We start from the raw sequence: 25,881 nt of genomic DNA, 5'->3' as shown, positions 1-25,881 counted from the left end.
CTGTGGAGAGAGAAACAGAGTTAATGCCTCAAGTCCATATGACTCTTCAGAGCTGAAGAGAGGTAGAAATGTGTTGGGCTTTATACTGTTGAAGAGAGGGAGTGGAGCAGATAAGGCAAAATAGGTCAGGGGTAGGTAGGAGCTCAGGAGAAATTTGACAAAAGATGTCTTGGACATAAGACAAAGGGAGTGGAAATGATATTGTTAAAGACTAAAGCAGGTGTTAATTGTGGCATAAGGGTCAGTTAGCAGAATGTGTTACCAGCAGAAGAAGGGTCAACACTCTCTGAAAGCAGAACATGAGAACAAGTTACAGACTGGCCCTTGTGGGGGGAGGGTTTGGGGAAAAAATATATCAAAATGGAGGACAGAGTTCATGGTCTGAAATTGTTAAACACAATGTTAAGTCAAGAAGGTTGTAAAGTGCCTAATTGGAAGATGAGGTGCTGTTCCTCTAGTTTGCGTTGGGCTTTGCTGGCACGCTGTAGCAGGCCAAGGACAAAAATGTGAGCATGACAGCAAGATGGTAAATTGAAACAGCAAGCGACAGGAAAGTTGGGGTCAAGCTTGTGGACTGAGTGAAGATGTAGCGGTGACCGCATGGTGAGCGGCAAATGCAGTAGACTAAATTGAAAGAAGTGCAAGTGAATCGCTGCTTCGTCTGAAAATGATAGTTTCACGGTCACCATTACTGAGACTAGCTTTCAATTCCTGATTTTTAGAATTGAATTAAAATGCCACCAGCTGCCTTTGTGGATTTGAGCCCAGGTCCCCAGAGAATTATTAGCCTGGGCCTCTGAGTTACTAGTCCAGTTACCACCATCTCAGATAGAAGCTGCTATACATTAACATACCTTGAGAGTTAAACTTACGTTTTCTTTTATGTTCCATTACAGTGGTACAGCCTCCATCTGATATCAAAGTCACAGCTCTCAATCAAAGTGCAATCCGATTAGATTGGAATCTATTGGCTAAAGCTTTCAAATATGAGATAACTGTGCATGCGAATTCCATGGAAAGGCCTGATCTAACAACTACAAGAACATTTTCTAATTTCATAGTAGTAAACCATCTTGCAATATGTGCTGATTATACCATCACCTTAAGGTCATTGAATGATTTTAACCTGCGTGGGGAAAGCACTTTGATATATTATACAACTGAGGGTAAGTAAGGCATATGAAGCAGTTTGTACAGACTATTCAAGTGAAACAATTGAAGAATAAAGGTTGGCAAATAGAGGACTTACTAAATTGGCATTTTATTTTTCATTCATATATTTCACCATTTTTTAGAGTTTATGGTCCCTTTAGGATCCCCAGGATAGAGTTTCCTAATCCTTGCCTTCTGGAGAGTCCCCCAACTACCAGAATCAAGTAAGAATAGAAGAATCCAAACTGGTTTCAATCATATGTTGATGTCTAAGAGATGTGTTTGAATCTGAAAGCTCTGCTTTCCCTCCCATCGTCTTGTTTCGCCCCCTTCACGGGTCACGTGTGACCCAGAATCTTTACAATGGTGAGTTGAGTACAGAGCTCAGCCTGACCTTGCCGTCAGCTGGTATCCTTATACAGGTACCTCACCAGACAGCCGATTGACACTGAAAAAGCGCCAGCTATATTTGAATGCAGATTAATAGACTGATAAACTGAGACTTGGATTTCTTAATCAGAAGGTCAATATTTTAGATTGGTTAGCTTCATTTCCTGTCACTGAGTTGTCCATTTCGGATGAAATTAATACTCTGTAAATTTCCTCTCCACAGGGATAAAACCAGTACAAAATGTGAAGGTACTCTACAACTGCGCTGCAGATTCAGTGGAAGTGTCATGGAACAGCAGCCCTGGTGCCACGATCTATAGAGCAGTCGCTAGAAGCTCTGGTGGTGTGATTCAGTACTGCACTGCATCAACAGTAACTTGCCAAATACCTGAATTGCAATGCAGCGAACACTACTCTGTAACAGTTGTAGCACAGGCTGACAAGTGCAACAGCAGTGAAAGTTTAGCTGCTACTTTTGAAACTAGTACGTGAACATTAGCCAGAAAATTATATGTTGAATTCTTACATTGCTGTGAAAGGCACTAAGTTGTAAAAGCCCACATTTTATTTAGATTTTACAGTTGACCCTGCGCTATGTTTAAATTGAAAGTTTATTGCTCCTAATAAACTTTTCATTTGTTTTCATTATGGGCCTGATTTTCATCTCTGTGAAGTCCCGTAAATCTGCTCAATTGTGTGCGACAGACCGAAAGTGTGAGCAGAGATTAGTCACACCTCTAACCTCAGAGATTAGTCACTCTGCCCACCGTGCGGATAATGGAAATTTCCAATGGTACCACCGAAATTCAGTGTAATGGTGGAAGGGAGCTCCAAAAGCTACAGCCACATTCCTGAAGTTAGAGCAGGTTTGCTTCTTGGCTCTTCATCTTAAAGAGGATACATGTTTTAAAAAAAAGAACAGGAGTAGACCATTCAGCCCCTCGAGCCTTACTGCCAATGAATTCCATCTTGGCTTTTTCTGTCCCTCAGCTTCACTTACCCCTCTTTGCTTCACACCCTTTGAAACTATCTCCCTCAGTCTTAAAAGTAAAAAAGGAGGAGCATATACCTGGTCTAATGGTAAGTGTGAGATGGTAGAACATTTATATCCTGGGAGGCAGTTGAAGCCATTGGGTGTCAGCATTCCCAATATCATTAAGTTTATCATGAACTAGATGACAAAATTAATGTACTGAATTTCAAAAGAGGTACTTCAAAGCAACGAGAGATAGATTGTAAAGGTCCATATAGAAATAAAACTGAACCGAGAATCACAAAGCATAAAATAGAATCTGTTATAATCTAGATGTTAACCAGGTAGTAAATTGATGAAAGCGGGGAAGAGTAAAGTAATACCATCAACAATATAATTAAACCTAAATGGTTAAGCAAGGAAGCTAGATAAGCACGAGGAATAAAACAAAATATAATCAAGTGTTCAACAGAAATTAGAATGGTTACAAGTTAGCAATTATAAAAGTGAATAAATTATAAAATCTACATTTGAGTGCTAAAAACAACAGAACATTATTTATGAGTAATTATTAAAAAGTACCAGGCCAGTCGTAGTGTGTTCCAAGAATTTGGCAAAGTGTAACTCTTAAGTGTGGAATATTTTTCTGCTCACAATTGTATATAATACATTATACATCCCTGGAAATTTGGAGCCTTCACAGAATTAAAAGCCAAATCAACCACTTACACTGTCTGCTTCATCAGGCTTCTCTTAACAGCAACTGTCCTCAATTTTGCACTGCCCAAGAAGATTTGAGATCTTAATGGTTTAAGCAAAATACATTTGTGTCGAGCTGATCATCAATGTTTTCTGACATAAGTCACAGGAAAATTTAATTGTCATCAGCATCCACAATTTAATTTAACATGTTTATTATATCTTATTGAATGATATTTTCTTTTTGAATACTTGTAGAACCCTGCACTCCTCAGAACTTTCAAGTATCTCGTGACTGCCATAGTAGCAGTGTGTGGGCCTCCTGGGATGCCAGCAGAGGTGCTTTCTTGTACAAAGTAACAGCCCAGGCATCTGATGGGACAAATGATGAATGCAACACCAGGGGAACCTCCTGTCTCTTCACATTTTTTGACTGTGGCCTGGAGTATGAACTGAGAGTTGTGTCAATATCAAAAAACCAATGCAAAAGCAACATTAGTGACCCCACTACAATACGTACAGGTACATGAACCAATATAATCAAAAGCAGCTCCAACAAAGCTCAGATGTTTTTGTTATAGAAACTTATTTCCTATTTGGCTGGGATATCATAGTTTGTTAACAGTGCTATGTACAATATTAACTAGCAATCTTTTTTTCATGAGGGGTTGATATTCTCTCTGCTCCTCTCCTCTATCTGATGTAATGGGCTCGCCCGACGTCATCTCGCACAATTTTACGCCCGTTCGGGTCGGGCACGCGCCCACCCGTGGAACATAAAATTCTGTCCATAGTGGGGGTAATTTTAACCTAACTCACTGGGTCAGAAGCCCACAGAATTAAATGCAATACTGAGTTCATACCTGGCCCAATTTTGCTGTCCATTGACTTCAATGGAGAGTAAATGAGTGCGTTGTACCCGACCCCATCAATTTCCCAACAGGTGGGTTAGGTTAAAATTCTCCCATTACTGATAAGGTCTGTAATAGGTTAATAACACTTCAGAATGAATGTTTGGAATAAATATAAACAACAAGACTGGCAATTTTTGCTGGCTTCAATTCTCTCCTGCCACTTTGAATATCAGCATCCCAACCTATATCTTATTCATTAAGTTAGGAGATTCAACTTAAGTTTGCTGTCCAAACCTTTTTCCTGTTTACAAGCACTCAGTTCTTTTAGCGTTGGGCTCTCAGATAATGTAGCGATGATACAATTCATAAAAGCCTTAAATCAGTTAACAGTAAATGCCCTTGTGTCTGCTAGGAATTACTTGATATGCAGGTTACTAGGTAAATACAGGCAGGGCAAACATTAGCTCCAAATACTAGAAATTCTACCATTAATAGTGATGTAGTCATTAGTGATTTAAACCTGCAAACCCAGTTAATCTCACATCAATTATATTTTGAAGTTCAGCACAATCTGACCTCTGATTAGAATGACCCAGTGTCCATTATGTATTTGAAACAGTTACTATCAATGCTAACAACATTGGACTGATGTGAGATTTTTATTTCTAAGCCATATATCCGATGCCTGCAGCTTAAAAAGGCTAAACACAGCCAGTTACTTCCCTCCTTTGGGGCCAATGGGGTTGAGGTTCAGTGAACTAATGTTATTTTGATAAGTGGGAAAGGTGAGTATAAAAGTGACCATTTGGGCTTGATCTTCACTATGCAATTGACTAGAACAGCTGATAGCACATCGGCACCTCCTTTTACACCTGAATGGGCTTCAATGGAAATGAAAATAGGGAGAGCTGTGAAGTGAGCTGTGACCCACATTACACAATCATCTAACCACCGTGACTGTGCGCTTTTACAGTGGGAAATAACTATTTAGTCTTCTAGTAAGAAAATAGCCTTGTTATTTGCAAGTGACAAAGTGAAATTGTGCAAATTACGCAGATAATCTTCACCATGAAATAAAGTGGATATTCTCTGTTCATTCTCTGTTTTGTCTACAGCATGTTCTGTGTATATCGTATTCTGGGTTTTGTGTATATACTTCTTTCCAATTTTGGGCTGACTATGGGTAGCTTCCTCTGCCAAAAAGACATATTGGAATTTTGGGCTTGCACAAAGCATGATTTTCAGATGATTTAAATGAATGGTGAGAAAGTCATGCACAGTGAACACCCAAGTTCCTGATGTGGTCCCCTGGCAGAGGTGTGAAGTTAGAAAATTGTCCCTTATAAGAAGGGTTTATTTAAAATCAAATTGATTTGTTTAGATTGTGCTTTATATTCAGTCTTATTGTGGATTATTACAAAGCATATCGAGAGTCTTAGTGTTCTGTCATGTCATGTAAGTTAGCCTGATGGATGTACAAAGAAGGGATTAAGTTAGATTTGTAGCAGTAACCAAGTGGATAATTGCACCTTATGGTGCGGGACTGAACGCGACCAATGAGAAAGGTCTCGGGTTCCATCCAGGGTCTTTTGCTGAATTCCCGTTTCTCAACTGGCTGTCTGAGCACTCTGGATTAACCTCAGGCTAAAGATGGGTAATATCAGCTAAAGGTTCATGATCCTGAGCGACTCGGTAAACCCACCACTAAATGGATCAAAAAGAAAACTTGCTGTCCACAACCACACATGACTGGTCTCATGGGTGGAGAGCAGATGGCCACTGTGGAATCATGCCCAGTGTGACCCAGCACCTTCAAGAAAAGAAGGAAAATGTTGAGGAAGAGGAAGGAGAGGGAAATTATAGAGCAGGAAGTGAGAGATTATTAGAATTGTATTCTGTTTTTTTTTTACCAGCACAGTAATGGACCCGATGATTTTATATTTTTGCAGCCCCTTGCATTCCACAGGATGTGAAAGCCTCCACTGATTGTCCCTCTGACGTTTTAACAATTTCATGGAAAATGGCATTAGGAGCCCTGTCATATGAGACAGAAGTAGTGGGAACAAATGGAAACAAATATAACTGCAGCTCTTCTACAACCAGCTGTGCCATCTCTGGGCTCCCATGTGGGATAGGTTTCATAGTATTTGTTATTGCTTTCGACAATCAATGTGACAGTGGCAGATCTTACTATGACATTACAGAAACAGGTAGAATGTGTGACCTTAATTACCTTTATTTGCATTTAGTAGTAGTAGTAGCTTATTTTCAGCAATTGCAATTTGATGCCTTAAAGGGGCTACCTGCTAATCTCCCTGAATGTTATGAAAGCAAGAGAGCTGGTAGTTTAGCATCAGCACAAGTGGTGATAATTGAACAGCAGAATATCTAGGCTGTAAACCAAGCGTTTCTGGCAATACATCTCCTTCAATACACATGACTAGGACAATGTTCAGTGGTGTCTTAGAACCTATCCAGCAGAGATGGTTTTGATTTGTGATGACAGGAATGGCTATGATTATACAAGCTTTTCAATGTTTACTTATATGATTATTGCATTTAGAAGAGATCATGATATACAATTACGTTTAGTAGATACAATAATAGATCAATATGTTTAGCAGAAACATTACATTCAGAAGAGGTTGTGATATACAAAGATTAAATTCAGAAGTCATTATCTAACATTGCAGTGTAACAGTCCAGAGAAAAGCTTCAATAAACTGATTCTAAATAAATAATTGTCCTTCTATCCAGCGCCCTGCCAACCACAGAATGTTTACACTCGGGTGGATTGTGAAACGAACACGGCCGTTGTAATATGGAGCAAGTTTGAAGGTGCAATCAGCCATGTGGTCTCTGTTAATGGGAGTGATGGGACACAGCATCTGTGCACATCAACAGATACAAGCTGCTGGCTGCCAGACCTGAAGTGTGGCCAAGTATATGTTGCAACTGTCAGTGCATCAAATTACAAATGTAACAGTTCCCAGAGCTCTCCTGTTTATATTAAGACAGGTAATGTTTGTATTGTAATGGATAAGATAAAGATTGAGAGTACGTAAGCACTGAGGAATCTGGAACCTTTCAAATTATAAGTTCTGTTAGAAATTCCATCTATGCATGAAACACCTTGGGATATTTAATTACATTATAAAAGTGCTATATAACTGTAGCTTGTTGTTGTTGTTGTTTTGTGATCAGAGACCAGCTTATTAGCAACTTTTCCAAAAAGAATACTTGGAATTCTGAGACCTAAATACGTGTCTAACTTTAAACAAGTTCCCTTATACGGAGGATTTATGAATAGCGTTGATTTTATTTGCTTGAAATTGCAAAACATCACCATGTTTCTTTTCTTTTAGAAATTCTGGTCCCAATATTTACTGGGGAGAATGGGTTTCCCTCAGGTTCTGCTGAATGTAAGAGCAGAACCTGATTATCATTTTCGCCATCTGTTTTTTGGCCACAACCAGCCAGACTGAGTGACTGGTCAAGTGTGAGGTGGCTAGACCTGAAGGAGCAGGCCCCAAATAAGGAGTCGCGAGGAGCGAGGGAGAGATTGGGCCCGAGTGAGGTGGTTGGGGGGTGGGGTTTGTGTGGTGGGGCGTCCCCAGAGATATCGGGGAGAAGGGAAGAAGATCGAGGGCCATGCAAAACATCAGGAGGACATTGGGTTATAGGGGAAGAGGATGGGATCACTGGGATGTTTAACAGGTTTGTCCGAGGGGTCGGGGGAGCCACTCATGCTCCTTCTGACCCAGAAGCAGCGTTGGGAAAGCCCCTGTTCCATTATTCAATCCCCTTCTCCCTCTGTCTGCCAGGTTTACTAAGGCCCAGGAAACCCAACCGGCCAACATTAAAATCCTCAGAGAAAGGAATCTAGGGCATGCGGCCTCATTGAAATGCTTAAGCATACGATTCACCTCCTGGAAGTGGGTTGGTCACCTGCCCTCTGTCTCATCTCCATTAAAACCTGAGGCAGGTTAGATTTGGGTTTAAAATATTTTACTTCCCACTTGACTCAAACCCACCCATTTTGGGAGTTAAAATTCCTCCTCTAACTCACTGGTTGAGATCTGGAATATTATCAAAACTATTCATTGTTTGCATTAACTAATGCCAGGGGTGATGGTGGTGTGCCATAGAGGAAAATCCATTGGGAAATGTTTAACATTATCTAGCCATTTAGCATGGAATCTTTAACGACCACAAATTAAACATAAAACCATCATTTAATACGTATAGGCTGGACTTTTATCCAAGCTCCATCAAAAAGTGTTTCCTTTCATAATAGAAAAGCTTTTTATTGTACAAAGTTACATGTGTATGTAGTATAATCACAAAGTAAATTATTCAAAGATAACATAGAGTATAATTCACAGAGGGCGCTTGCTACAAGGGCAATTCCTACTTATCAATTGTTTTTGTCCAATTCAGCATGATATCCTGTAAACCATCCTAGGTGAAAGGTACTTTTAAAACCACAGCATCTCCGCAAGTCTTATGTAGAGGTCATCCTTTCAACCAGGAAGCCTATGCCTTTTGAATCAAAGCTGACTTTTGACAAATGATGCAAGAACTCTGACAAGGTTCCCCCAACGCAAGCTTTGAAATAAGCAAGAGTTGCATGTTGAATACCCTCCACCACACTTAAAAGTTTAACCCTGAGGCAGTTCCATCAGAGAATGCAACAGTTTCTGTGTTTTTGTACTTTGGGAAGTTTTGAGGTCACATTCTCAGTTCTGAGGGAACTAATCTATGAAATCTATTTAAAATGCTAATCTACGTCAACGTTAATCATTCATTTATAATGGCTCTCCATTGCACCTTGGATACATGACAGCATTTAATGTAGACTAACCTGATTGCCAACTCTGATAGAACTTAAATTATTTACAGTGTATATATCCTCTGCAATGAAACTTTAATGTATAAAATATGCGATGTTGTGATTTGCTAGGTCCATGCATCCCCCAGAACATCAGTGCTCATGTTAACTGCAACAGCAATTCTGCCTTGATGACATGGCACAAGAGCCAAGGTGCACTCGCCTATACGGCAACACTGGAGGGAAGCGACAGATCCAACTTTTCATGTGATGCAACCGATAACAACTGTGAAATCTCAGAGATAAAATGTGGCCTCATCTATAATTTCTCAGTGGTAGCCAAAAATGACATATGCAACCATTCCAAAACAGCAGAAATTCAATTTAATTCTGGTAAGCTATTTGCACTCTTATTAGAAAATCAAAATTCTTTATTTAGTCATTCCATGGATTTCACTGATACCTTACCTGAAATTCCACAGATTTGCTAATCCACACAGCGTCCCAAAACCATTCTTTTTTATTGTGATCTTCTTTGCCCAGATTATTCTGACTATGACAATAGAGAAGCATTCTAACAAGAAGTTATCCTACATTAGCTCTGAAAGCATCCATAGAGAAGCCTAGTGGTTTGTACTCTAAAGGCCAAGAAATTTACGATGACAATGAATAACTGTGGTCACTCAATGGTTTGCCACTCCAGATTATGTCAGAGACCTGAAAGCTCTTTTGTTTCAGTGTTGATTCTTTTAATTGGTACCTTGTACGTGTAGGTGATTATATGCAAGACAGTGCAAGCTCTAGGGACCACTTCATGCATAGGAGAGGTTAGCTCTGCTTTATATTGTAGAGTGAAGAGAGGAGAAGGGGTGCCATTCATGGGATGAATCAAGAGCTCTGCATCACCAGGCTGTCATTACTGGCTTGGGTTAAAGGAGAGGGAGTATGTCACAACTGATATTTAAAATTCACATTTCTATGTTCAAATCCCTCCATTGCCTACCCCACCCTACACCCCTCCCCATCCCAACCACCACACACACAATTTTCCCAACTTTCTCCAGCCCTAAAAGTCACCAAGCATTCTGCGTCCCTCCAATTCTGCCAATTTGTGCATCCTTGATTTCTTTCACCCACCATTGGCAACTGTACCTTCAGATGACTAGGTCCTAAGTTTATGAATTCATTCCCCAAATCTCTGCACCTGGCTATCACTCTCTCCCCCTTTAAGATGCTCCTTAAAACATTAAAAATATGTTTTTTTCCTGTTCTAATATCTCCTTATGTGGCTTGGTATTAAATTTTATTTGATAATGCTCCTGTGAAGCATATTGGGGCATTTTACTATGTTAAAAATGCTATATAAATGCATGTTGTTTTTATTGGAAACCTGATTCAAGATTTTTAGCTTATTTGGAATTAAAATGGATATTTAATTTTATTGTCTCTTCTTATAGCTCCCTGCATTCCACAGAATGTGAATGGCACCTTGGACTGTGCCACAGCCACTGCTTCAGTGTCATGGGATTCAAGTGCTGGGGCGGCGGCATACTTAGCAACAGTCAACGGAAGCAATGGACTGACCCGCTTGTGTAACACACGGCAAGCTAACTGCGAGATCAAAGATTTACTGTGTGATCAGGAGTACTCCGTAACTGTGCGAGCGCTCGGTGAAACCTGTGAGAGTAGCCAAAATGTGGGCCACATACAGATTATAAACCCAGCTGTGAATTTAGGTAAAGTGCTTGACCAAAGTGTACCGCTGATTTACTTTAGGCAATCTTCAAATGTATTGTGGTGGAAAAATATATGTTTTTACTGCTTGGAAAGTCATCACATTTTGTATTGTAATTACTCGTTGAATTTATTTGCACCATTTTTCCCCCACATGTTGAATTAAATCAGAATGCCATCCGCAGAACGTTACTGGTCATTTGAGCTGTGAGAATAATGCTGTCGTAGTCACCTGGACAGCCAGCCACATAGCAGGATCACACCACGTTTCTGCAGAAGGAAGTAATGGATATTACACTTCATTCAGTACCACAGGAACAAGCTGGCAAATCACAAACCTGCAATGTGGCCAGATGTATAAAATAATTATAAAAGCGGCCAGTGATAAATGCAGAGATTCCATGGGCTCACATTTTTGGACTAAGACAGGTACTAATAATGTTCTATAATAGTTGGCTTTGATAATACAAAACTTACCTTGCCAAACATATAATCAGTGCAAAAACAGAATTACCTGGAAAAACTCAGCAGGTCTGGCAGCATAAATAAATGCTGCCAGACCTGCTGAGTTTTTCCAGGTAATTCTGTTTTTGTTTTGGATTTCCAGCATCCGCAGTAGTTTTTTGTATATAATCAGTGCTCTGGTTGAACACAAGCTGTGAGACTCTGGTAATTGTAGTAAATTCTTCTGCCAACACCGCTCTTTTGGTCATTGATCCCCTCCCCAAGTATTTTTCTCCTGACAAGGGATTGAATCTCTTTAGCTAATGACTCCATCAGACTACCAGAACCCCTTGGCAGTGTATGTCAGCAGGCTCTTAAAACCATTACAGAGAATTACAGTTGGCCATAATCCTCTTTTCATTTAGCATCTTACTGCACAGCACAGGTTATTAGAGTGCTATTAGGAGTGGGGTCCCTGGATGATTCTTTTTCCCTTTCCTTGAGACCAGTTGCAGATCTGCAACTGCTATGCTGTTGTGCTGGCTGAGTTTAGCAAGCCATCGGTGGGTCAATGAAGCTAAGAGAATGCTGAGCATTTTTTACAAATCAGTAGTGTGCAAGTCCATCACACTGAAATTGTATAGTGGTCTGGTCAGACCCCAGTTCAAATACTCCAACAGTCACAAGAGAAGCATCCAAATTCTGGAGATGGAACTAAGAAGGACCATGAGGCTAACACCTATTGTCAGCAAGCTGAATTGTAAGAAAATACTAGAACTCACAGAATCACAGAATCTTAATGGCACAGAAGGAGGCCATTTGGGCCATCATGTCTGCACCAACTCAAAATGCTTCAATTTGAAAAGAACCAAAATAAGTTTGATAGAAGAGTAGGTAGATCTGTGAGTTACTGGGAAAAGTATAAAAGGTAAATTGGAACGCTAGTTTAACATAATATGTGGTTAAAATACTTAATTAGAAACTGGTAAAAGATAAGTTGAGAACGGATGTCAGGATGTACCTGTGTAGAATTACATAGCATGTACAGCACAGAAACAGTCCAACTGGTCTGTGTCAGGGTTTATGTTCCAAATGATTCTCCTTCCATCCTCTTCATCTCATCCTATCAACATATCTCTCTACTCCTTTCCCAATCATGAGATCATGAGTCTAGCTTCCCTCAAGTACATTTATGCCATCTTCTTCAACTGTGCCATCTGGTAGCAAATTCCACAATGTCAACTCTCTTCAACCTCTTGAATTCCTCATTGGAATTATCAGCGACAATCTTATATTTATGACTCCTAATTTTGGATTCCTCCACATGGAAACATCTCCAAACATCTTACAGATTGAACCCTTTCATAATTTTAAAGACCTCTATTGGGTCATACCTCAACCTTCCCTTTTGTGGAGGGAAAAAAAGCCCAGCCTGTTCAGTTTTCACACAAAGAATGATCAAGGCATGGAAATGATAGTCAAGGCAGAGACTGGACTTGTTTTTGTAAACATTGTGAATCAGAACATTGTGGTCTGAGTAGCTCATTGCCACAGTGCATTTACCCAGTAAGCCCTTGTGGGATCTGCAGCCCCGCCCTCTCTCATCGCTGTTGGTTCCAAATTTGAAAAGAAACTCTGATGCCAATTACTCCCCAGCTCTTCTTTTGTATTTTGCATTTTTTCCCAACTTTCTCACTCCAAACGTTCTCCATCAGTTGGGAGGTGTTTGTCTGTGTAATGTGCTTCTTTGACAGACCTGCCAGTCTGGTCCGCACACAGCAGCAAGAATGCAATTCTACAAAACCATACTGTGTTGAATACAATGATACAGTAGAGAAGGATTTTGAGCAGATCCAAAGTGAAGCAAATCAAGTCGTGGGCAATGGGCAGGAAAGTGTAGTTGAGACAGAAGATCAGCAATGATTGTGTTGAATGGTGGACAAGGCTCGAGGGGCCCTATGGTCTACTCCTCTTATTTCTTACTCTCCTCTGATTGAAAGTAGTTATGGATTGTCTGATTGTAAATAAGTAAATTAACATCAAATTTGCAGAGCTGAACTTATACCAAACTTATATATTTAAATACGTTGCAAATTGTAATTTGCATGTTTTAATTGTGTCTTTTTCCTTCCATCTTTCTCTCTGTCCTTGCAGCTCCCTGCGTTCCACAGACAGTGAATGCTTACCTGGACTGTACTACAAATGCTGCTTCAGTGTCATGGGATTCCAGCACTGGGGTAGTGTCATACATAGCAACAGCTGTAGGAAGCAATGGGCTGATACGCTCATGTCACACACAACAAGCTAACTGTGAGATCAAAGATTTACTGTGTGGTCAGGAGTACTCAATAACAGTGACCGCTGTCAATGAAAAGTGTCGCAGCAACCAAAGTTCTGTTGTCAATCTCGAAAGAGGTATTGCACTGTACACTCTGTTGTGAGATTAGTTAGTCATAGAGTCATAGAGGTCTACAGAAAAAGGCCCTTCAGCCCATCGAGTCTGCGCCAGTCAAACAAGCACCTAACTATTCTAATCCCATTTTCCAGCACTAGGTCCATAATCTTGTATGCCATGGCATCGCAAGTGCTCATCCAAATACTTCTTAAATGTTATGAAGATTTCTGCCTCTACCACCCTTTCAGACAGTGAGTTCCAGATTCCCACCACCCTCTGGGTGAAAAGATTCTTCTTCACATCCCCTCTAAACCTCCTGCCCCTTACCTTAAATCAATGCCCCGTGGTTGTTGATCCCTCCACCAAGGGGAAAAGTTCCTCCCTGTCTACCCTATCTATGCTCCTCATAATTTTATACACCTCAATCATGCCCCACCCTCAATCTCCTCTGCTCCAGGGAAAATAACCCCAGTCTATTCAATCTCTCCTCATAACTAAAACTCTCCAGCCCAGGCAACATCCTGGTAAATATCCTTCCTATAATGTGGATTCCAGAACTGCACTGTAAGCTGTGGCCTAACCAGCGTTTTATAGAGTTCCAGCATAACCTCCCTGCTCTTATATTCTATGCCTCGGCTAATAAAGGCAAGAATCCCATATGCCTTCTTAACCACCTTATCTACCTGTCCCGCTACCTTAAGGGGCTGGTGGACACGCACACCAAGGTCCCTCTGATCCTTAGTACTTCCCAGGGTCCTACCATTCATCGTGTATTCCTCTGCCTTGTTTGTCCTGCCCAAGTGCATCACCTCACACTTATCCAGATTAAATTCCATTTGCCACTGATCAGCCCGTCTATATCCTCCTGCAATCTAAGGTTATCATCCTCACTATTTACCACCCAAACAATTTTCGTGTCATCCGCAAACTTACTGATCAACCCTCCTACATTCAAGTCTAAATCGTTTATATATACCACAAACAGCAAGGGACCCAACACCGATCCCTGTGGAACCCCACTGGACATAAGCATCCAGTCACAAAAACACCCCTCGACCATCACCCTCTGCTTCCTGCCACTCAGCCAATTCTGGATCCAATTTGCCAAATTGCCTTGGATCCCATGGGCTCTTACCTTCGTTATCGGTCTCCCATGTGGGACCTTATCAAAAGCCTTGCTGATGTCCAAGTCGACTATTTCAAATGCATTGTCCTCATCTACACACCTGGTCACCTCTTCGAAAAGCTCAATCAGATTGGTCAGACATTACCTCCTCTTAACAAAACCATGCTGACTGACTTTGATTAATCCCTGCCTCTCCAAGTTTAGATTAATTCTGTCCCTCAGAATTGCTTCCAATAGTTTCCCCACCACGGAGGTTAGACTGACTGGCCTGTAGTTCCCTGGTTTATCCCTTCTTCCCTTCTTGAATAACGGTACCACATTGGCTGTCCTCCAATCCTCTGGCACCTCTCCTGTGGCCAGAGAGGTATTGAAAATATTGCCAGTGCCCCTGCTATCTCCTCCTTTGCCTCACTCAACAGTTACATTTCATATCCCAATATTTTTCTCAGGCCAGCAGCTCAGACCAGGTCCTACCATTTATGACATGAAGTGCATGGTTACCAGTCCCATGTCTAGATAATGCGTGACCCTAAGATTTAAACGGAAATCCCCTTTTTAAACACTTCACCAGACTCTGGCTTAGGCTGTAAACTTGCAAACAGATTTATCAAAAATGGAGTAATTAAGTGAATAAAAACAATCACACTGTATATTTATTACAGTGGTTAAAGGCTTAACTAAAACTCTCAGGCCATCCCTCAGACACATGACCCAACACTCTGTCCATACTCTGGGGTGGTTGTATCAAAACAAGTTGTGACATTTTCTTCGAGCAAATCTGATTTTTAATATATGTAGCATGGTAGAGAGAAAGAAACCTGGGCCTGAGTTTCACTCCCGGGCTCGGAGCGCTGAGTCAAGGCATTTCCTGGCTCCGCAAACCTGACCAGGGAAAAAGTGCCCCAGAAATTGAGATTTTCAGTCCAGGGAGTGGGTGGGGGGTGGGGGGTGGTGGTGGTGCAGGAGGCGGGGTGGGGGGGGAATGTGTTGGTGAAAGGGGGAGTCATTGGGCAAGTGTTCACAGTAAAGAGTTCGGAGTCTGCTGGGTGCAAAGGCAGGCTGGGCTAAAGGCCCGCTTTGGTGCTGCAAAGATATGAAAAAAATAATAAAACAGAAGTGCCCTGCAGCCCTCACCCCTCAGATCTTCCCCCACACATGCCCATGGTCCCTCATACGCTCCATTCCAACCTATGGCCCCCATCCACCCACCATGGCCCCTCATATCCTTTATGGCAACCTATGCCCCCCAACCCTCCACTGGCCCCTTATAGCCCCTATGCCAACTTAGTTCCACCTCATGCCAACCTATACCCACTACCCTTACACCTACTATGCCAACTCACCCAGTTTCCATCATGGGTAGACCTCAGGACCGACGCTGAGATTAAATAAAATTCTTAAGTGTCTATTGATTAATTCACTATTTCAAAAAAACTCTGATTGATAAAAAAAACCCATTCACTGCATTTAACTTCCCTTAATCCCTTATAAAAATGGGATTCCCAGTCCCACTTCAAAGAGTTTGTAATCACTTGGAGCTGTCAAACTGTGAACTGACAGGCACACGACTGTGATACAGACATGTTGTGAAATCAGTCATGCAATAATAATCCTGTAATGATGGCATTCTGGCTAATTTCAACAGAGTGAAATAGCAAGCACTTTTTTAAGCACTGCAGATAGATTTTTCAAATCTTTAAAGAGCAGGAGATTTAAATCTCTTGACCACTTGATGGTTCCCTTGACAGTTCCCTTGACAATTCCCTTGAGTTTTCTCTTGACAGTTCCAATGAGCTTGACAGTTCCAAAAAGTTTGTGCACTTTTGATGTGCATTCATGTCTACTTTTAACAACCCAAAAGAGCACCTGACCTCATCCAAAGATGTCCTGGGACCATATGCAAAAGGATACCCTACCTCCCCAAAGAACTCTGGCAGCTTTAGACCTTCTCCTACCAGGTATAAAGTGCACAAGTCACGTTTTGGACATGCACAAGCCGAAATCAGATTTGACTGAGGCAGCTGCACTTTGACATGTGCAGTTATATCCGTGAATCACAGATATGCAATTTAGAACCTGCCCCATTCACCTCCCCCAATTGTGGGGGCTGTGTTTTGGGTGGGCGGGACTTCTGGATTTGTGCCTCTGCCTCCATTTTCACTAAGAGCTCGTCCATCAGTGCAAAAATTCAGGTCCAAGGCAATGATATATTACAGCACTATTTATTACTTGTGCAAACAATGCTCATTTTTAAAAAATTTTTTATCTTTACTGTTGACATATTCAAACTTATTAAGAGATACCAATATAACTTTAGGATTTAGCCATCAAAACTTATGTTCTCTTTTTCCCTTGAATTGCTAGCACCATGTGCCCCACAGGTTATCTCTGCCTATCCAAAGTGCCACTTTAACAGTCTGTCAGTATCATGGGCGCAAAGTGGTGGAGCAACATCCTACCTCACAGTAGCAGAAACGAGTGATGGGCACACAGCCTCCTGCAACACCAGAGACACTGAGTGTGAATTCACACAGCTACTTTGTGGCCGCACATATTCAATAACAGTGAAAGCAGCAAATGACAACTGTGTTAGCTCACAATCCTCTAGCCTGCAGCTTAATACAGGTATTTAACTTCTTGTTCATTCCAAATGTGTTTGAGGCAAATAAATAAAGTTGATGTAGAAAATCAACAGAGACCAAACCAACACTTTTTATGAAAAGATCTTCAGGTGTTTTTTTGTTTATTTATGGAAAGAGAAGAGCTGAAACAGACGTGTCATTTTTGACCGAATGATATCATACATTTCAATAAAACAGGCAATACTGAATAAACGTAGGAAAAGCTGGGGAAACAGAATAGCTTCATCAGCATCTGAAAAAAGGAGAGGAAAGTTAATATTTAAATAGAGTCCCTTTTCTTAGAACTTGAAGAGTAATTAGAACAAAGGATAAATGTCACGGGCCAAATATGCTAAATGTCAGCACTCCAAAACGAAAAACCTTGTAACTCTCCTTTTGTCTTTCTAATGCCTTCTCACAACCTGACTGAGATGGCCTTTGAGTTATCTTCCAACTTATTTTTTATTGTATCTTTTCAGATGCTACCTTACACCTTGAGTATTTCCCGCAGTTCTTTTCATTCCACATTCCCACCATTTGCAGCTTTATTCTTTTCCTTTTCACACTACTATATTGTGTTGGTAAAGAAAAGTATTTTTTGAAACACTTTTTCATGCACGTTGTTCCCCTTCAGATCAGCCAATTTGCTATTTGGATAACCATTTCCTTTCACAGAAATATACATTGTAATAATTAAGATCACTCTGTAAATAAAAATAGCTTTTGGTGGGCTGGTGACCCAAAGTCTAGGTGCATTGACAAACTTTAAGTCTTCATTTTAGTAAATGAGTTGATCCATTAAGGTACACACTAAGCAGTGGAGAAGGAGCTTCCTCAATAGGGAGTGAAAGAGCAAGCAGATAGTATATTCTGGCAACAATAATAAAAGAACTTGACTGGCAACCTGTGATGAAGTTGCATCCCCACCTCTTTACTGGGAGATGGGTTGACTAAGTGGAATAAATTGGTCAAATTCTCCTTAAAGTCAATAGGCCCAATTTTATTTTTTCTACACTGCTTGGGTTCCACTGGGGCCAATAGCTCAACCCCCAAACCCTCTCTCGAGCTTAATGTAAATACCACAGCTGTATGTGGAGCAAAGTGATAGGCACAGGTTTACACTTTTGATCTCCCATAAATTCCCAATTTTAGCCATTCCTCGACAGGGAAAATAGGAGGTTGAGACACCTCCAGAGAATTCTCTTCCATCACCTTGTAGCCAGTTTCCAAGTAATGTTACAGGATGGCTGAAGTGCTTCAACTGAACTCTCTACAAATGCATGGTAGAGGAACAAAACAAAAGAAGGAGAAACCTCTGAGTCACTAGAAAAATATGAATTACATAAATTGTGTTTTCTTTCCACTCTAGAGCCATGTGTTCCGCAGATAGGGGATACGTCTGTAGACTGTCACGATAATACAGTATTCCTATTTTGGGAGCACAGTAATGGCGCAATATCATATGTTGCAACTGCAGAGGGAAGGAATGGGCACACAGCGTCATGTAGCACCACTGATCTCAATTGCACCATTACAGATCTGGCATGTGGCCAGTATTACAATATCAGTGTATTAGCCATGGATGAAACATGCAACAGTACCCAGAGTTCACATTTTGAGATTGAAACAGGTAAAATTACTTTACATTCAACTTGCATTACTAAACAAATGATATATAAATAAAAACAGCTTTTTTGTCTAATATATGTTACTTTTCATAATCTTTGGGTACATTATAAAATCAGAATTGTAAGATATTCAACAATAAATCCAATAGGGAATTTAGGATAAACTTTGTTACCCAGACAGTGGGACTCCACAAGAACCAGTTTAGGAAAATAGTATAGATATATTTAAGAGAAATTTAGATAAGTGCATGAGAGAAAAGGAATAGGATATGTTGATGGGGTTAGATGAAGAGGGATGGGTGAAGCCTAAAAGCGCTGGCATAGACCAGTAAGGTTGACTGACCTGTTTCTGTCCTGTAAAATTGTATTTAATTCTGTACAAACCTGACAAGACCTGTATGTAAATTAAGTCAGAGTATAAATTGAGAACTGAAATTTGAGTTTGTCAGAATCCAAAGCTTTGCACTGAATCTTGATCAGATGCAAAATTGAAACCTGCATTATTTAGCTCGTATATCACCAAAATTTGATGTAGTGAGATTTACTCATCTCTTAACAATGAACTGCTATAACTAACAACCCAAACTAGCAAAATCGTAAAAATGCCAACATAAGCACTGATCTGGTGTCGAAAGACCAAGGTGAACATCCAAAGAGGATATTTTTGGGAAAATAAATAGTCATCTCAGAAGATGGTTCAGATTCTCTTTTTCCAGCCCCTGGTCTCCCCACCATCCCCATCCTCCCCCCACCCCCCAACCAAATCCTCACCAATTTTGTGAAAGGGAGTACAGGAAAAACAGCATGCAAACGGAAAAGTTTGTTTAGTTACCAACAGATGTGAGTCTTGGGGAAAAGGGGCAGAACAATGTCCAAGATTCTTACTTCCTCTGTTTCGATAAAGTACATAGAAACATGATTGGGATTGGGAATATATTTTTGTGATTGTTTAGCTGAATCATATCTTTGGCATACTGATTGGATTAATTTGTATAATTATAGATTGACAACATGACACAAATTAGATTCTCGTATGATTTTAACTAAATTCTTTGCATTAACAAAGCTATAAAATGTTAAACCATTGCCCTTTGTTAAGCCTGCATCTGCTAAGCCAGTTGGCTGGTTCATTGCCAACTGATGCGATCTGCTGTCAACCTGAAGGGATAAAAAGTGTTTCTAAAGACAATGAGCAAGAATTTAACTCAATCAGTCAGGCCCAGTGTGTTTGTGTACATCAAATGAGTGTGAGTTAAAGAAAAGAGAATAAGTGTGAGAGAGAGAGAGGGTGAGACAGACAGACAGCAGAATTTAGCAAGAACTTGAGAGAGATTCAAAGTAAGGCACTACCCCTGGGGCCATTTGGGCTTACTGTTCTATTTTAGTTATATATAGCATTAATGTCAATCCCATTGTCCAGCTTATAGGTAAATATAACAAATAACCACTTCAAATTATTTCCAATCCAATTTTATGAAACTTATGACACTGAATGGCATACACGCAAGTAAAATCACATTATTTTGAAACTGTCTTTCAACAAGCTACATCTGGTGCAAGAAGGTAATAAAATATCCATTTTCTATAGTTTTCTTTGTGTCTAGTAGAAATGATGTTTCCTGTTCACATTTCAGCACCATGTGATCTCCAGAATGTCACAGCTTATGTTGACTGTGAGACAAGAACTGCAATAGTGTCATGGGATCTCAGTCATGGTGCACTGACATACATCGCAACAGCAGAAGCAAATGATGGTCACATGGATTCTTGTATGACAACAGGCACCAACTGTGAATTAGTGTCTGTGCAATGTGGTCACAATTACACTGTCACTGTCCTAGCACTCAACGACATGTGTAACATCTCTGGAAGTTACAGCCAGCAGATGGGGACAGGTAATAGTCTGGCTCTAATAACAGTCTCACGCTTTCAAATATTACCTAACAATAAAGAAAAGCATTTTTAAATGAAAAAAATTAAATATTAAATATTTATGGTTCAATTTCAAACTTTTCAATCTAACGTAAAACACTGAAATTAAATGAAAGCCTTTGCTGAGAAGTATGTAGTCCTAAATTATTAATTAAATGAGTGTAATCTTCATGAGAAAGTGTTTTGTTGCTTCCATTTTGATGCAGAGAGTAAATACACTACTTGCTAAGATACTTGGCCATCCAGACCAAGATGTCCTGCCTTGGTCTATTCTGCATTAGCTGATCTCAGCCTGCGTAGTACTAAGAATATCACCATCGACTTCAGCATAGGCTAGGAAAGGGGAAAGCATAGCTTAGATTCCATTCTTGATCATTAGCCAGTGTTAGAAGTAGCATGAGGACAGAAGTAGACTCAGCAGCAATATCCCTGCCATCTGGATCTCTACATGGAGATGGCAAATTGGGCACATTTCAGTGAAACAGAAACAGGGAATGCTGAGAACAGGCAGTCAGCATCCATAGTGGGAAAAGTTTATGTTTCAGTGGTAACCCTTCTGACGAGCTGCTGGGTATTTCCAATATTTGCCGTTTTTTTCCCTCCATTTTTATATATAACATTTTCATAAAAGTGTTGCTTTGTTGACGCACGGAGCTAGGAATGAGCTTGCGTAGCTTCAAAGCGGTGTTATGTAGATTACATTGATTCCCCCGAGGCAGCCAGCGTCGCCGGCTGTTACCTGCATGACTTTTGCAGGTTTCTTCAATGATATCAATAAGGAAACCTTCGTGGACCATGCAGGTGGCAGCTGGCAACTCTCTGGTGAATCAATGTGGTCCATATAACACTGTTTTGAATCATTTACCCATACAGTTTCTACACTTTATTTGTATAATATATTAATATATAAATATAATTGGATAGACCATGTCAAAACTTGCAGATTATAAAGAACAGAAGCTGGGATTTTCATGGTTAAACTTGGAAGGCTATAGGAGAGCAAAACAGATAGGAAAGGAATGTAATTGGAAATGTGAATATAATGAAACCGGAGAAAACCCATTAATGTCTAACACATTTGAAATAAATTGTTCCTTCCTCTTGCCAGTGTATGTCTTCACTGGCACATTTTACAGCTGTCTTCCCGATCAAGCATTATTAGTGGCTGTAATTTAAAAAGGAGACTTACATGTAAGATGAAATTACAGAGCCGTTGTGAAGTGGGCCTTGTTATGAATTATTATGGTGATGTTTTTGTTTCTGAAGCACCTTGTGCTCCAGGGGTTGTGGAAGCTGTTCTGCAGTGTGGAAGTGATACAGCATTCGTGACTTGGGAACAGAGCGATGGGGCAGAACTGTATGTTGCAAAAGCGCAAACGGACAACGGACACACGACCTGGTGTAACACAACGGAAACGCACTGTGACCTGCCCGAGATGTGGTGTGGGCAGACATATGAAGTAACAGTAAAAGCACTGTCTGAGACCTGCGGGAGTAATAGTAGCCACAACATTCAACTTCAAACAGGTGGGGATGACTTTCTGAAAGGATTGGATGCATTCCATTCACTATATAAGTCCAATAGAAGGGCAAATGTTCTGTTTGCAGCAATATATCTCGGGAATGAAAATGTGCATGTGTGTTCAAACAGAGTTGAAGTATAGGAGGCTTTCAACCTCTACAAAATGCACCTATGTTTGATAAATTCAGTAACAAAAATATGGAATCACATAAAGGAGTTACTCAGTCAAATATTTGCAATTATTAAAAGGTGCAATATATGCTAACCAACAGTCGGGGAGGGCATGTTCCCATTATCAAAGGATTTTCCATGGCTTTGCCTGTGAAATATCAAAACAAACAAATTTCCCTGCAAGTGACTTTAGTGACGTTGAAAGGGTGAGTATGGAGAGCTGCAGTTTATGAAGCTCCATCTTATGGTAAAGGTATGCAGTGACAGACGTGACTGTGTCACAGAATGGAGATTCCCAATTAAAGAATGCACAATGTACATGGCAAATGTGATATATTTTACTGTTTTCTACTATTATTATTAGTTAGGCCATGCATTACATCAAATTAATGTGCTATATATACCTTTTTAAAATGAGGCGAAATAAAATACAATTTCCCTTCCAGAGAGATAATTACTGGCCTGTAACACTGACACCCCAAACAAGCCTTTGGACAAAAATTACCATTTTAAGAAATGATTTGCATAATATACATTGAACAAATTACAATGTATGCATTAACTAAACAATTAAATAAGAAAACCTAAGCATTATCTATGAGGATGAGGTAGCATATTTAATTTCTGGTATTTCAATTTGGTACCTTTTTATTAAGCATCATTTTACATTATAGCATTAGAATTTGCCTCACCATAAAATGTCACTGAAAACAAGCTGAGCTAGATTTTGAAACTTCACAATCAGTGGACATCACTATTTACAGTTGATGGGTGTGTGTTTTAAACGATACACAAATAGACAGAGCACTTGCAGGTAAGTACAATAGCTCTGCCTCTATGTTACTAAGAATCTATCACCGCCTTGAATCAGCAGTGGTGGACATTGTTGATGAGTTGACATCTCTCACTAATATAAATCAACCTCATTGTCTGTAATTTTCAATGTCTGCAATTTTTTTCTTTTCCTCATGTAACTAGCGCCATGCGTTCCACAGCACGTTGACGTCTCTGTGGCCTGTGACAAAAACAGTGCATCGGTTCACTGGGGACACACTGATGGGGCACAGTCATACATTGCAATTGCAGAAGGAGACAATGGACATAATGTTATATGCAATACAAGTGACACAGTCTGTGAAGTCCAAGGGCTCCACTGTGGCCAAGAATACAGCTTCAGTGTCAAAGCTGCTAATGAGATGTGTGAGAGTACAGCGAATTCTGGTTTCAGAATTCATACAGGTAATACTTTCATTGTCAGTAACACTGTAAACTGCCGTGTTGCACCTATTCGACATAGCCAACAGATGTGTAATATTGGTACAACGTTTTTCTTCAGCTTAAGATAAAAACAGAAGAATGATTTAGAATATGAATTTTACACTTTATAATGTATTCTCTACTGTTAGCTTCATAATGTATTTTTTAATAATCTAGTCAATCTCCCATGGCCAAGGGATGGAGTGAAATCCATCATAGTCACGGGTGCAAATTGAGTGGCCATGGACTAGCTACTCGGTACACACCCTGTCTGATTTCCATTCATTCTTAGGAAATGGGCATCGCTGGCATTTATTGCTGTCCCTAGTTTCCCTGAGAAGATGGTGATAGGCTTTAACAGTGGCGGTTTGGTACAACTGATAATAATGACTTTCTGGACCAATTCAGAGGATAGTATAACAGTCAGCCACATTGATGTCGGACTGGAGTCACATACAGGCCAGACTGGGTTACGACAACAAGTTTCCTCCCTTAAGGGGCGTTAACAAGCCAGTTGGGGATTTTACAACAATCTGCCAACTTCATGGTCACTTTCTGTTGGATCCAGTGGCCTTGGTTTGCTGGGGCTAAACGATCCAGGTTGCACATTTGTTTCGCGCTGATTGAGTTGGCACAGAGACAGAGAACATCCAGAGATCATTGTTAGAATAAACACATGCTGTTTAGTTACAAACTAAACTCTGCAGCTACACTTGTGTACTCACAACATAAAACTCTGTCTTCACTCATCAGTGACTAACTCACATAGAGGTAGCCCGTGCTACTCTGCTATTGGATATTAGGATCATGTGACCTTACTTGTCTTAAAGGTATATTGCATCTCATTACTACATCCCTCCACTTTTACTGAAAAATACATTTTACAATTTTTCAGTATATCAAGTTATTTACACAGATCAATTATTTACAAAGTCAGTCTCTCTGGGGGTTTCCTTATGCATGTAGAACGTCTCAGCTCTACAGCTTCTGAAGTTTGCTTTGGAGTCTCCCTTACTGAAGTTGTGTGAGCTTCAGGTTCTACCACAGGTACCTGTAAATTTGTTTCTTTGACTCTTTCAGGTACAGTCGGCCCTTCAAATACATTTGTACTTGATTCAGTTTTCAACAGGAAATGTTGATTCAGTCTCGAACACCAGTGGAATCACTTCCGGATATTTGGCTTCTCCACTTTGTATGTGATCCACATGTCTTCTTATTATTCGACCTTCGACTTTCACATAGTAGGAAAGAGGTCCCATTACAGCACTTATTTCACTGAACAACCGTGCTGGTCCTTCTCTAAAATTTTCCACAAATACCTTCTCTCCTACATTAAATGTTCTGTCCTGACTGTGACAATCATGTCCCATTTTCTGACTTTCCTGCTTTCTCTCTACCACACCCCCAAATTATTGGCATAATTAGGCTCAGTTTTGAATGGAGAAGGCGCTTCATCAACAATTCAGCAGGTGTGACACCTGTTGTCGAATGAGGGGTGATTCTATAATGGAAAAGAAATCGTACTAAGTTAGTCGTAATCAAATTTCCAGATAATTTCTTCATACCAGATTTGAATGTCTGAACTCCTCTCTCGGTGAGTATGTTTGAAGAAGGGTGGTATGGAGATGTTTTCACATAAACAATACCATTGAGGGTTGTAAATCGGTTAAATTTAGCATTTGTGAATACCGTTTCATTATCTGATACTCGCACTTCAGGTAATCCATTTATAGTGAAGCTTTGCCGTAGCTTGTCTATTGTCGCTGAAGATGTGGGTGACCTCGCTTCATATACATCCATCCATTTTGAATGAGATTCTATGATAAGGAGAAACATTGTTCCCATAAAAGGTCCCACTTAGTCGATGTGTACTCGTACCCTTGGTCTTCCTGGCCACTCCCAGCGGTGTAATGGGGCTGTTGCAGGTAATTTTTGCACTTGTTGACACTGCATACAACCTCTCATTAGGTTTTCTATTTCTCCATCCATTCCCGGCCACCACATACAGCTACGTGCTATTGCCTTCATTTTGGAAATTCCAGGATGTGTACTGTGAAGCTCAGATAACAATGTCTTTCATCATTTTGGAGGAACAATCATTCGAGCTCCCCACAATAAAATACCTTCCTGGCTGGTTATCTCGTATCTTCTC

The 25,881-nt window shown here is 40.3% G+C and overlaps 2 protein-coding genes across 2 annotated transcripts; both read left to right on the top strand.

Annotated features, from left to right (window-relative positions):
• Nucleotides 1–1,179: 1,179 nt before the first annotated feature.
• Nucleotides 1,180–7,197, top strand: LOC144692707 (fibronectin type III domain-containing protein 7-like). Its single transcript, XM_078561796.1, has 5 exons — nt 1,180–1,228; nt 1,766–2,026; nt 3,473–3,736; nt 6,018–6,278; nt 6,826–7,197. Exons 1-5 carry the CDS (start codon nt 1,180–1,182, stop codon nt 7,131–7,133), a joined length of 1,143 nt encoding a protein of 380 aa, XP_078417922.1. The 3' UTR covers nt 7,134–7,197.
• A 1,893-nt stretch (nt 7,198–9,090) lies between these two features.
• Nucleotides 9,091–23,818, top strand: LOC144692706 (fibronectin type III domain-containing protein 7-like). The gene is made up of 8 exons (XM_078561795.1): nt 9,091–9,292; nt 10,357–10,635; nt 13,232–13,492; nt 16,963–17,223; nt 18,589–18,849; nt 20,482–20,742; nt 22,046–22,306; nt 23,451–23,818. Exons 1-8 carry the CDS (start codon nt 9,091–9,093, stop codon nt 23,816–23,818), a joined length of 2,154 nt encoding a protein of 717 aa, XP_078417921.1.
• Nucleotides 23,819–25,881: the final 2,063 nt, after the last annotated feature.

Source organism: Cetorhinus maximus, chromosome 17 (genome assembly GCF_964194155.1).
Source record: "Cetorhinus maximus chromosome 17, sCetMax3.hap1.1, whole genome shotgun sequence".
NCBI classification, from domain to species: Eukaryota; Metazoa; Chordata; class Chondrichthyes; order Lamniformes; family Cetorhinidae; genus Cetorhinus; species Cetorhinus maximus.
This window is presented reverse-complemented; position numbering and strand designations above follow the sequence as displayed.